The sequence below is a fragment of the Pundamilia nyererei genome, unplaced genomic scaffold (genome assembly GCF_000239375.1).
Source record: "Pundamilia nyererei isolate P.nyererei 1_Seehausen unplaced genomic scaffold, PunNye1.0 scaffold00013, whole genome shotgun sequence".
Taxonomy (NCBI): Eukaryota; Metazoa; Chordata; class Actinopteri; order Cichliformes; family Cichlidae; genus Pundamilia; species Pundamilia nyererei.
The window spans coordinates 6569783-6583625 of NW_005187414.1; the positions used below are offsets into that span (position 1 = coordinate 6569783).

The following is a 13843-nucleotide window of genomic DNA, read 5'->3' on the forward strand; positions in this document are numbered from 1 at the left end:
CCAGAAATGAATTGCCCAAAGACCTGTTAGACTCTTGTGGGGGGGGGGGAACAGTAAGAAAATACAGACATTATCTGTATTTTTTTGTATTACAAAAACACATTATTATGAATTAAAACACAAACCTTGGTCAGAAGGACTGTTAATATTTTTACATTACCAGAATGATGATTATATGCTTCAATGGTTTGGATTGTTCAGTAGTTATTGTAAAAATACAGACTAATGGCTTTTTACATTTATGAACATTTATGAAAAGCTGAAATGTGGCAGGAAAAAATAAATTAAATTATGGTCCAATTCTCTGTCGTGATGGGACAAAATGGAAAATTGTTCAGACAATAAATGCTCACAATTTTTAATGTTTTAATATTGTATTTGCTAAATGTGATCATAGCTCAGATTTTTTACAAGCAAAACTTAAACTGAACATTTTCTTTAGATTTACAAACAATAGTTATAAAAGAAGGCTGTAATTTTATATTAATTTAATGCTGAAATGTCAAAGAAATGTGATGGATTTTTTTCATTTAATTATTTTAACTGCACATTATAAGATCCAGCTGCAGAGCTGCAGTCGTTACAAGGACAGGTTGAAGAACCTACGAGGGCAGGGATGTCACTTGTTTTATACTATGTGCCGCATAAGAGGGCCGCTTTAATCTTAAGTGAAACTGAATGATAAATGTGTAAAATTACAAAAAAGGTTATGGCAGTTCATTGCACAGGTTGTCCTGTAAAGTTTCTGTTAAACTGTAGACTCGCTGTAGTAATGGAAACACAGGAACTTTACTATCTTGAAATTGTTTATCTGTTAGTTAAGTACTTTGGTGTAGTATGAATGTCAATGGACGAGTCTTTATCAGGAAAAGCTGTAAAACCTATGAAATACAGTTAAAAGTTCAAAATCTGTGCACTCCTTCACATTTGCTAAAACTGTACAGTAGGCTGGATTGGGAGAAAAACTGATTTTTTCTGTCTTTTTCTTTTTACAGTAAAAATAATTTTTTCAACTAGTGGAAAAAAGAGGAACTTTCTGTCATTTAAATGTTTATCTATTACTTACTTTTTACTTCGTGTACTATGGATGTTAATGGAGGTCTTTATCAGTGGGAAACACAGTAAACGCTAAAAACCGATAAAAAACCCTGAAAGCCATACATTTCACACCCGAGCCTCAACTCTCGCGGCCCGGTACCAAACGACTCACGGACCGGTACCGGTCCGAGGCCCGGGGGTTGGGAACCGCTGTTCTAAACCATCCAGTGGGCCAGATTAGAGTCTTTAGTGGGCCGATCCTGGCGTTATGTTTGACACCCATGTACAGAGGCCTAGGACAAAAAAACAAAAAACAAAATAGCCAGTGGGCCAGCCCTTCTGGCTCCTCTTCCTCACACTTAGTACCGGGAGCACTGTTTTTATTTGGTGGCATAGATTATTATAGGGGAGTTAGGCTCTCTCCGATCTCCACCACTAGGCTTTCCATCGGCCTATCGCTGCTCTCCTTCACGCTTACGACGACACCCGGAAGCAGCGACCTGACTGCTTTGTTTTGTTTTGGTAGTGGGAGTTGGGTGAGAGGCAGACAGACGAGCAGGCGGCGGTACGCATGGGAGAGAGCCGCTCTCTAAATGGGGAGAGCTAAATCGGGAATGGAAAATGACGGCCCGATAGCTGACGCCTGTAAAATGCCGAGTTTCATCAGCGGCATCGAGGAGGGGAGGGTGAAATTGTCCCGCAACCTGCCGACACAAACTTCCCTCACGGACGGTAAAGTTGAGCGGACGCTCGGAGATTTGAGCCGACGTGTCACCAGGTCAAACTCTCGGCTATCGCTGGACGAAAGCGACAGGGACCCGGGGGGGAAGGATGCGGAGGGCAACAACAACAACAACTGCAACGGCGGAGGGAGAGCGAGGAGGAGGGCGAGCGCTGTCGACATCCTGAGGAAGAATTTCGGGGATTCAAAATCTCCCTCTTTCCGTCTTAACAGAGGCAGTCGGATGCAGTACGGAGCCGAGCTTGAAAACCACGAAGGAAACGTTAACGACACTCAAGATTATGTACCTGATTGTAGCGGGTCTACAAAGTCGGACGTAGAAACGGGCGAAGCCGAGGTGGAAAACGAACCAACCTCGAGCGAGTTACCGAGTTTGGGTGTTCGGGCAGTTGAATTGTTAACCGTTACAGGTCAGCACCATCATACGTGTGACAACAGCGGCAGCACGGCCACTCCGGAGGGGTCTGTCAGTGCCAAAGAGCACGTCTACTGCACCGTTTACTGCATTGCCAACGACAGCCATAGACAAGACGCCGAAATCACGGACCGCTCCGATGACACGGTCGCACCAGACGCGTCAGAACGGGACTTGGAGAATGGGCAGGATGCGGGTTCGAGTCTCGAGCCGCAACCGTACACAGTGGACGACCTGGTGGATCCTTTCGGGGACTTGTCCCACCGGCTGTCCGCGGAGCAGGCCGGCACCGAGGATGCGATGCAGAGTTGCCGGGTGTGCATGGAAGAGAAAACCATCGCACCCCTGCCCTGCTGCAGGAAGGCCGTGTGTGACGAGTGTCTGAAACTCTACGTCAGCTCCCAGGTTGGTTGGGTTAGGGATCAGTGGGGGGGTATCTCAGTGAAAACAAAAGGGGCCTGTCCCAGAAGCAGGCCTCGCTGGGTCGGTCAGCAGCAGCTGGCCGAGGTGTCCTTGAGCAGCAGTAACTTTGCAGTCTTCTCCGTCACACTTTTCTTGTGCTATATTTGGCATTTTATCCACATTTAGAAGCACGGGCTTGGCTTTCGAGCATACCAGGTGGTGACCCCCAACCCCACGTGTTTCGCATGCGTCCAAAAAGATCCACGTTAAGGGTTAATTAACGAGTGAGTGCGAGAATCTACAGGTCTTCTTGTCTTGTGATGAGTACTTTTTCGGTGAATCTGGGTCACAGACGCATGCCACACCAAAATTGGGACCTGGCAGCGGTGGTTTTCACAATAGAGGACTTTGTGAGAGCTCTTTGGCTTATTCAGCGTCTTTCTCTCAGGCTCTTTAAGAAGGATCCCACCTTCAGATAGAAGACCTTTATTCTTATGTGCATTAGTATGTCCAGTTGCATCCCAAAGGGGCACAAAGTGTGGGATCATCCCCTTCTGGGTTGATTCCTACATTCCCAGAATGCCTTTTGGTATCTGGAGGAATAAGATGGATAAAAACAGCTGCAGCAGTCAACACAGAAGCAACAACGTCATAGTTGAAGAATGAGTTCTTCCACTATAATAAATATCAGTGTGGAGTCTCTGTTGCTTTATGCTGATCCATTAAGAGAATTAATAATTGATAGATTGATTACTCTCCAGTATAAACAGCTATCAGACTGCAGCACAAGGCACATTGCTGCTTCCTACCAGGCCTGCACGATGTAAGGAAGCTCTGCAGTGTTCAGTAACAGTGGTCAGCGCTGCCATGACTGTGTGACCTGCGATAAATAAGCGAATATAAAATTGTGCGTATTAGCAGTTATTTTCTGCTTTAATAGCTCCACTGCTAACACAGACCCCGAAACACTGACTAGTCCACTGAACAGATAAATTAAATAACCGTTTATTGTACATGTTCACTGCACTGACAGTAAAATTACAATTTGCCAGCCAGCGATGCTTTCTACCAGAGGTAAAGTGTTTCAGGATGGATTTTCTGCCTTTTTGTGGCTTCTTCATCAGACTGTTCTGGTCAGCAATCTTTCAGTCATAATCCCTGTTGCTTTTGCAGCCCAGGGAGGAGCTGCACTCTCATCTCCTTGCTACTGTTGCCAAGATTGGCTTTAATCTGTGTAGATAACACACTTTTTATCAGTCATTGAGGCTCATTTTTATCTGCAGTTGCCTTGCTTTGATAACAGGGCATGAACATTCATGCAAATACAGAACCAAGCCGGCTCTCTGATGAGCACACTGTGAATTATTATTATTATTAATTTTTTAAAAGGGTCATGTACATTATCCTGTGGAGGTGGAATTTTTAGCACACATGCTTGGCGCTTACCCTCAGTAGAAGCGGTATGTCAGATGGATGTGGTCACAGACACTTGGGAATTGGTGTTTTTTTGTTTTTGTTTTTGCTCCTGGGATCTTGGTCAGGCTTTGCAGGATGGATGGATGTTGCACTGAACCGCTGCCAGCCGTGTTGTTATGACAGTTGTTATAACAGGGATTAAACCTGCAACTTTCCTGTTGTGCTAAATAAAGACCTAATGAAATCTAGGCAGTGTAATCGCTTTCATTTCCAAGGTTATATGTATCAGGACATTAGCATGTTCTTAAATGAACACCAGCACATGATATATTACACTGTGTCGTCATTTATATAACAAAAATTAAGCCAAAATGCAGAAGCAGAGTGTGAAAAGCTGAGTATCCTACGTGATTCAGTGGAGTCACCTTTAGCGGCAGTAAGTTGAAGTGTTTGTTTTCTGTGTGTCTCACATGATTGTGGAGGAACTTTCAGCCCGTTGGTCTTTACAATGGTCATTTCAATCAGGTCGAGGTCTGGACTTTGGCTGGGCCATTGCAACACATTGATTCTTTTCTTTATCGGTCATCATGCTGTAGATTTGCTGCTCTGCTTGAGATCATTGTCTTGTTGGTGATCCAGTTTGAGCCAAGCTTCAGCTGTTGCACTGATGTTCTCACATTTCACTCTAGAATACTTTGGTGTACAGAGGAGTTCATGGTTGACTCAAATCATCACCCCTCCATCATCAGTTGTTATGAGGTGCTGATAGGCTGTGTTGGGTTTTTGAAAAATGTGGCACTTTAGAGTCTGAGAAGTTGAACTTGTTTTTTAGTTTTTGTTTTGGGGGGTCTAACGTTGAGGTGAATGCGCTGCATCATCCACTGCTGGGAAAAATCTCTTCAACATTTTACATGTTTAGTCTTTCTCAGTGTGGGATGATGGGTTCCAGATTGTTTGGAAATGGCCTTATAACCTTTTCCAGGCTAACGGGCAGCAGTAGTCGCTCCTCTGAGATCATTACTGATGCATGTTAAGACACAGCTGAATGCTTCAGACCAGCAAACTGCCAGAACCTCTGCTTTCATAGAGGTGCTCGCACTTCCTAAAGATCCATTAATGGGGTTCATATGATTACCAGCACCTGGCTGCTACTTACCCGCTTAGACATATGACAGAAGCAGTATGGGTCTTATTTAGTTTTTCATACACTGCTTCTCAATTTTAGCTTAGTGTTATTAAACAAATAGTGACGAGAGGTTTCATGAGGTCAGATTAACTATGGGAAAACCCATGAGCCAAAACCTCAGGCTTCACATAGGCCCATAATAGTAAGTTCTAGACATTATTTTGTACTCTGTGCTCTGTATGATGTCAGCAAAAGTGGAAATCCCTAATCAATCATCTCAGGGACACATCCACCCATCTGCTCTTCAAATGTTCAGTTCAGCAGAGGCAGGCACTCAGCTGAAAGTCGGCTTAAAGGGAACAGGAAGAGAGCGCTAAAACAGTTTTTTCATACAGTTGATAAGCTGGCTGAACCTGTGAGACAAATTGTTTTACTGTGAATTCGATTCAGCTTTATTTCTATAGCACCAATTCACAACAACAGCCACGTCAAGGGAGTTTATATTGTAAGGTAGAGACCTGACAATAATACAGAGAGTACCCCAACAAGCAAATAGCCCCCTTTGAGCAAGCACTTGGTGACAGTGGGATGGAAAAACTCCCTTTTAACAGGAAGAAACCTCTGGCAGAATTAGGCTAAGGACGGAGCAACCATCTGCCTTGACTGGTTGGGTATGAGGGAAGGGGGACAGGGCTGTGAATCGTGCAAAGCTACCCCAGTAGAGTACAGAATACAAATACTGAATCACAGATTGCCAAACACAGGTCTCTTTTAAAGCCTCCTGCATTCCTAAACACTTACTACCAGTTGTTTTACTTTAAGGCAGCATGATCTCATTTTGGTCCACGTCATGCTGACATCATCTGCTGCTCTTACAAATCTGTTATTCAAAGCTGGATGTAATCCAATGCTGTTAGTTTACAACCCAGCCTCAGTCAGCTAGTTTTCAAATACGTGCAGCACGTGGCAGTTTACGTGCTCGGACTGGCTCAGGTAGGTGAACGGTTCACTGCTTATGTGGTAAAATCAGGTTTCTGGTTATATTTGATTATGTTTTCACTCAAGACATTAAAACCACAGAACAAAGTCACCTGTATTTTCAGCAGACCACACTCTGTGACACGTGGAGGTGAGAAATAACCAGTCAAACCAGTCTGTGCTGGTCATCCCTGCGCTGCTGTTGTGGCAACAATATCAATATAGCTTTGGATGATATATGCTAACTCTATATGCAATATTGGGTTTTTGAGGGGTGGGTGATATGGGTGTGACACCATCAGAAGTTGATGCTATTGTACTTTGTTTTCGGCCTGCCATTTCTCACACACACACACAAAGGGAGAAAAGACCTGATCATGTGTCAGTATAACAGGTCTCGCAGGGTTTGATGGATTTAATGTGTTGAGGAGACAGAGAGAGCGAAAAATGAGGAAATGAAAGATGAATGGAACTAGAGAAGATCAGCCCTAGCTGGGAGGAAGCACATTGAAAAAAGTTTGAAACGAAAGATGGTAAAAGAATAGGAGGCAATATTTCCAGTGGGATTTGAGTTGTCTCTAATCCTGCCCGTGACATTTACTGCATCACATACTGCATTATAGGCAGGGTTAGATGACATGAGTTTGTGTTTGCCGGACATTGGCACGTAGCACTGTAAAGGCTAAATTAATGACTCATGATAATAACAGATTGTGAAATTTCCAGGATTACATGTCAGCCTCCTGAAATCGCTTAGTCAGACAGTCAAAATATCCGGCTCACCTTTTGGTGAGCAGGTTTGTTTACCTTAGCCTCACACGCCTTGAAGAGAAGTCTAAATAAAAGAGTGCACTTCTTCCAGAGTGCGTGACCTTATGGTTGGTTAGTGTTTTACTGGATCACCAGACTGTGGTTCAGTTCCACTCAGTTACCAAGTTCCAGGCACTCACGCTGCACTAATGTGCCCACGCTTTGTCGTAGATTAACCTCCAGCGGCTGCACGACCTCCCTCTGCCCCTCAGTCCTTCTGGTCTTTGGTGAATTATTTACCATCTCTCATCAGTGGTGTAAATATATTCAGCATGTAGATTTGGGCCAAAGAAACACACCATAACAAACCGCCGAGTGGTGACACACGTTTTATGAAGCTTACCGATTTCTTTGTGGAGCCTTTGACAGGTTTATCAGTAACATTTAAAAGTAGAACACCCTCCTCTGAGCCTCTGCGTGCATTAAAAGCAGCTTTTTCCACGATGCCATGTCATCTGTCTGTGTTCTTTCCCCAGGTGCGAGTGGGGAAAGCTCTTATCAGCTGTCCGATCACGGAGTGTAGTGGCAACCTGGAGGAAGGACTGGTGATTTCCCATTTGACCAAAGAGGAGGTGGCAAAATATCGTTACTTCTTGGAGCTGAGTCAGCTGGATTCGAGCACAAAGCCCTGCCCCCAGTGCAGTCAGTTCACTTCTCTCAAGACGCACACCCCCAACCGCTCCGAGCACAAGTATAAAGTAAGTTGACGTGCCGGCGTTGACAGTTGCCGTAATGTTGTACAGTAAAAAGGGATGCTCGCAGCGAGTCGCAGTGAGCTGCGTGATTAAAAAGAAGTGCCTCGTGCCGCTGGTGTGTGCACTAGGCAACAAAAGCAGAGCTGGGGTAAAAGTAATTGCTTTGGTTAACTGCGAGTGGATCAAATCAGATCCCAAGCCTTTATTCACGTCAAGAGCAACAAAGACCAGGGTCCCCTATTGATGTATGATTTTATTTGTTCAACCGAAACCACATCCCATAGTTCACATCTGCACAGAGATATTTGCTGCTTATCGTTTCCCATCTCTCTTCCCCCATTCCCTGTCATCTCCCTACTGGCAAACTCTTATATTTAGGAATAAAATGCCTCACAATCCTGGGGAAAAAAACAGGCAAATTCAAAAACCTAAAGGTCATAAATAATACTTTTGTGTGATGTGTGTTTATTTGTGTATTATAATGTCAAATGCAATGAAATTGGGCAGAGTTTTAAAATAATAAGGTAATCAGTGGGAAGTAAGACCTAAGCCTTGGTTTCCAGCCTGTGCCTATCTGACATCAGCTCGACATATATTTTCCTCTTGTAGTCATCTATTACACAGCTGGAGGTGAGGTGAGAAGGCAGAGCTTAAAAGCAGCAGGTTCTGTTTGCTGAAGCCTGGCGAGGGGGAACCAATCAAAAGGGGCTTTCTGGAGTTCCAGGCTTAAGGAGACAGGAACTAAAAGATCAGATCGGTTGGAAAATAGATAAGCCTGGGATTTCATTAAGGGTCATGTGTGTATATATGAATATAAATAACTAGCTACTAAAATAATGCATTTTGGTTTAAGGATTAATAGCCTGTACTAAATCTGCACCTCTGCTCAAAAGTAACACATTCAATGTGATTGGTCAAACTGCAGTTGTCCATTTTTAAGGCTAAGCATGTTGGTTATTTGTGGGTAAACATGTCTGTCTTCTGTCTCCTCTGCAGATCCAGTGTAGCAATTGCCAGTTTGTGTGGTGCTTTAAATGCCACGCACCTTGGCACGACGGGCTCAAATGCCGCGACTACAGGAAAGGAGACAAGCTGCTACGTACCTGGGCGAGCGTCATTGAGCACGGACAGAGAAACGCCCAGAAATGCCCCAAGTGCAAGGTAAGACACTGATGAACGACACACGCCACAAGCTTTTAGTTTCCAAAATTTTGGGAAGAGGACTCCTGAAAGCAGCCACAGTATCTGTAAACAGAAAGGGATTTGACTGATGGAGGGTGTTATCGGTGTAGATGAATGAATCAATGAAGGTTAAGAAGCATTGGAGCAGCTGTAGATGATGGATGGAGCGCTGTAGAGAACAGGATGGATGCACAGATGTAAAAAAAAAAAAAAAAGCACGTGTGGCAGCGGCAGTCCACGCTGAAAAATGATGGCCATGTGTGCTGCACAAAACCATATCTGGTAGACTCACTGGCATCTCCCTGCTAGCCATAATACCAGCCTGGTCTTATCGTGCAGTCTCATTACGACTAAGTTGGTCTACGCAATATCTAATTTGACTGTCAGATGACTAAAGGAAGACATAAATTAAGCTAATTACCGGTATATGGGAACTGTTTGCTCACAGCAGTAAACACTTTCCATCTGTGTTTGTCACACTGGTGCTCCATGGCTCTGGAAGCAGGAAGAGGAGCTCATGTTTGATGAAGACAGCAGATTGGTGTCAAGTAAAAGAAGCTGCTCAAAGCTAGTTATTGCTGAGGTTATAGAAAGTCTGCTCCCTGATGCGTACTGCTGATGTACTGTACTACTGCGGATGCTGTTAGATGCTTATAGTGTACAGCTCGAAACCGAACGAGACTTCAGGTATTGCACTAAAGCGATAGTGGATAAGCTGCACTATTGAGATTCAGTTAATGTTACATCACCTCTCTTTGTTTTAATCTTCGTCTGTAGATTCATATTCAGCGTACGGAGGGATGCGATCACATGACCTGTGTGCAGTGCAACACCAACTTCTGTTACCGCTGCGGAGAGCGCTACAGACACCTGAGGTGTGTTGTGCTCCACTTTCTTCATTCTGGCTGCTTTGTCCGCCCATCTCTTCTCTCCGATTTCATCTTTCGCTTCATTTTGCCAGCAGATTTTTTGGGGACCACACATCCAACCTCAGTGTGTTTGGCTGCAAGTATCGCTATCTCCCCGATAAACCTCATCTGAGACGGCTAATTAGAGGCTCTGTCTGTGGTAAGTTGCTGCGTGTAATTGATAAAGAGATGTTTTCATAGCATGTTTGCTCTTTTCAGCTATAGTGAGCTTTATGCTAACACAGCTGCATGTCTACAACTGGGAGTGGCCCGTTATGGCAGTTACCGTGTGTTCTGCCACAGATTTAAACAACAGAGCTGTTTGCTCAAGCTGTGATGAGAGTGAACTCTGGTCACTGGCCTTGTCACACAACAGTAGTGTCAGACTAGGACAATGTCCTCTGCTCGTTACACAAGTGTGTGCAAGACGAGTAACAGACACCTTACATCCAGAAAACTCAGGGGAAGTACCGTATGTGTGCTTGACTGCACCGTGCCCCAATTTTCTACTTTCAAGTAATGTGTTGATGCTTTGGACAGTTGGACAGTGCTTTTGAAATTACAGAGAACCAGTACATTCCCTGAAAGATTCAAGAATATTATTGGAAAGGATTTCTTTTCCCTCATATGTACAGCACAAGGTTTCATTTAGCTGTTCTGTCCAAGTTTCAAATGTCAAGCTGTTGAAGTATTTGGAGGTAGTCCTCCTTCTTTATTATCCCATGCGCTTTGTGCAGTGTATGGAGTGCCAGTGCAGCTGCTACCACCACCGTGCTTTACTCCTGCTATCATACCTCCTGTAATTGAGGCAAAATAACTCACTCTTTGTTTTGTCTGATCATGAAACTTTTCTCCAGAAGGCACTTGTCCTTGTAGCTGTAAATTTCAGTCGAGTTTGAAAGTGTTGATTTTTTAACTTTTGGAAAGCATCCTCTCAGTTCCTGGTGATGTAAAACTTCACTGTGGACAGTTACCTGTTTACGGCAGGGTTGAGCCTTGATGGTTCCTGAACATCCTAACCAATCCCCTCTCATCTGAGGGTGACAGTTTGGGTCTTCAAAGTGGCACAAATGCTTGTACTGAAAGTATAGTTGTTTGAACCAATCTGGAGTTGTTTTTGGCCTCTTGTTAGAAAATGAAGGTGTGTTTTCCTCCACGGATAAGTCTTCATTTTGAAACACAGTATGACCGAGATTTACAAAATACGCTTAATTTTTATTTTGGTGTGACCTGAAATGAGTGATTGAGCCTGTAAATTCAATCAGGGTTAGCGTTAGGTGCCTTTGAGTTGCAGTCTTTTTAATGGCCAGCAGGGGCCGACTCCTGTGGCTGCACAAAGATCTTTGGCTGTAAAGAAGTGTGTGGACAAACAGCCCTCGCCTGCTGTTTCTCTGTGACCTCAGTCATCACGCTCCTGTTGACTTTATCATCATCATCATCATCACCTTTATTTATGGTCTAAGTTGTTACTTTCAGGTCATACTGAACAAAACACGCAGTCCATTTTGTAAATTATGGTCATTCTGAGAGTCAGAAAGGAGGATGATCCAGGCTATCCTCATGTGCTAAGGACTTGTTGATCACAAGTCAGCTTCACAGTCAGATCGGCGCCTTGAAACCACAGCGAAGACGCTCAGACTGAGGCTTTATAACCGTCTATGGGCTGCACTGAAGCAGGAAGAATTAGTAGGGATACTCCTTACCACGTTCAGCATCCTGTCTTAGTGTTTTAGCGCGATTGCTAAGAAGTATTAAACACAGAGAAGAATAGAGGTATTTGTACTTTTAACAGTTTGAAGCTATTACAGTTTGGATCAGAGTGGCGGAACAGCCGGAATTAAGCAGACTTGCCATCCCTAAAGCTCCACTGCTTGCATCACTTTAATGAAAAAGCCTTTCCTGGGGCTCCTGCACTTAGAAACCAGATTCTCTGGTTTCTAAGTGATTGATGTGAATTCACCACCCAATAACAACAGAAGTGAACATATCCACATCTACCTCTGTACTTCATTCATGAGATTCCTGATGAAGCATGATTAGAATCACATATCAGATGTTCATTCTTATTATCCATTCACGGTTATCAAATACATGCAATCCCCTCTGATAGCTCTCTTTCACTCTGCTCTCAGCGACAGCTTCAGCTCGTTATGTCAGCAGGGTGCCCGTGAACCGGGAGCTAATTTGTCGCTTAACACGAGCCACTGGCCCATTACAGCGCTCATAACTGCTCTCGTGCCATGCACTGCTAGCGGCAAAGATGTAGCATTTAATAAAGAACATTACACTGCGGATTAAGTAATTTGTAGTTACAGTAACTTCCATCCCGCAGCTATTCACCGATGACCAAATGTCGCAATTTATGAAGAGAAAAAAAATGACAATCATCTTTTCCTCTGCCTGTGTCTCTCTGCAGCCTCTAAGGTGCTGATAGCTCCTGTGGTCATTCTGCTGGTCGTGGTGCTCGGAGCTCTCGCGCTGGTGATAGGTAACATATTACAAACACACGTGAGCTCTAATCTGCTTCGGTGAGAGCAGTCAACACTTATCAGCGAGATGGTTCGCCTCGTTGTTTTCCTCCAGGCTGCTAAGGAGCTCTCTTATCATCTGTTTTCAGTCATGGGCATCTTTTTATTTTCTGTAAAAGTTCACTTTTTCTGTTCAAAAAGGACAAAGCTGTTGATCCAGAGAAACACTATAATGGAGTAACTATTGCTTCCTGGAAGGACAGGACTGTACAAGTGTTTAGTCACCCCTAATTTCTTTGTATTTGGCTTCCAATGAACAAAGCTTTCTAGTAACTTTTTATGGTGGTTTTGAGCATCAGTTCTCTGGGCTTTCTGAAGGTTGTCATAGGACATTGGGCTGCTTCTTCACTCTTTTTCAGTCCAGTCCCTGTACCTGACCTGAAGCTTAAAAATATAGCTAACACAAAGGATGAACTAGAGTTCAGTGTCTACACAGAAGAGACAACCTAGCAATGGACCAATTTCAGTTTTATCTTTAAAATTTGCACTTTGTTATAGCAAAAACATATCATTTGTTCCTATTTTTTATAGATAAGAAAGATAAGGCAGTTTCACAGGTATGAAATAATACTTTTGCACCAGCAAAGTGATTCCCAAAGAGATTTTAGCTGGAAGTTGTGCCCCTAAAGATTTGAGGGAGACGAGATTTACAGCGGATGAACAGTAACTTAAGAAATAGCTAGAAATTCAACACAGACCTGACAAGAGGGACCCGAGAGATGCAGCTCCCCTTCAGAATTTTTTTTCACTGAAGCCTCATCTTCATTTTGCAGCATGAAAATGATCCCAAACACACTGCTAATGCAGTAAAAACATATCCTGATTTAAATAAAAAGCACACAGTGGAACACTATCAGTCATGGAACAAACGTCAGCCAACATCAGCATAAGAGCTTCAAATGTCCTTCTAGAAGAACTATTCCTAAAGACTACTTAAAGAAAGCTGCCTAAGAGAGTTCAGTCTGTGTTGAAGAACAAAGGTGGTCATGCCAAATATTGACTTTAAAGCCCTTTAAGCTTCGTGTATGTTTGCAGGTTTTAATTCATTGCTCCAGTTTTCCCTGCAAAATATAAAGAAATGAGGAAGGTCAGGGGCTCGAGACTTGCACAGTGCTGTACATTTGCAGGAGCATCCAGCTACAGACTAATCAGACTGCACTGTGAACTGCTCATGCCTCAGCTGACCTGTAGTTATTAGTGTAATTATTGTTAATCTGTTTCCTGCGTCTGTAAGTCCGACTGATGGTCCTCTGCGGACTGATAGTCATGCTGGCGGGTTCATCATTAATAGAATCAGTGTTGTGCTGCCGTCTCTCTCCGATGCCTTTCAGCTCCACATTTGTTTGCAGCGCTGCACAACAGAGAATATTTAATGCTTGTAAATAGGACAGCGGTTTGACCTCTCTTGCACTTTCTGCCTTCTCTGTTTGTAGGGTTGGTTGTTTTCCCGATTTATTACGTGTGCAAGAAGAGGAAGAAGCAGCAGCGCACCAGAGGCTCCGGACGATGGATCTGAAGCTCGTCCTTCTTTCCACGCAGACCTCACACACACACACACACACACACACACACACACACACACACACACACACACACACACACA

At 43.8% G+C, this 13843-nt stretch overlaps 1 protein-coding gene across 2 annotated transcripts; it reads left to right on the forward strand.

Annotated features, from left to right (window-relative positions):
- The first annotated feature begins 1452 nt into the window (after window positions 1–1452).
- On the forward strand, window positions 1453–13822 carry rnf217 (ring finger protein 217). Of its 2 annotated transcripts, none has more exons than XM_013908727.1 (7): window positions 1453–2600; window positions 7404–7625; window positions 8619–8783; window positions 9582–9679; window positions 9766–9872; window positions 12129–12200; window positions 13674–13822. In XM_013908727.1, exons 1-7 carry the CDS (start codon window positions 1632–1634, stop codon window positions 13754–13756), a joined length of 1716 nt encoding a protein of 571 aa, XP_013764181.1. In that variant the 5' UTR covers window positions 1453–1631; the 3' UTR covers window positions 13757–13822. The 2 variants fall into 2 exon arrangements, with proteins under 2 accessions (XP_013764181.1, XP_013764182.1); XM_013908728.1 differs by having other exon boundaries at window positions 9769–9872.
- The last annotated feature ends 21 nt before the right edge of the window (window positions 13823–13843 follow it).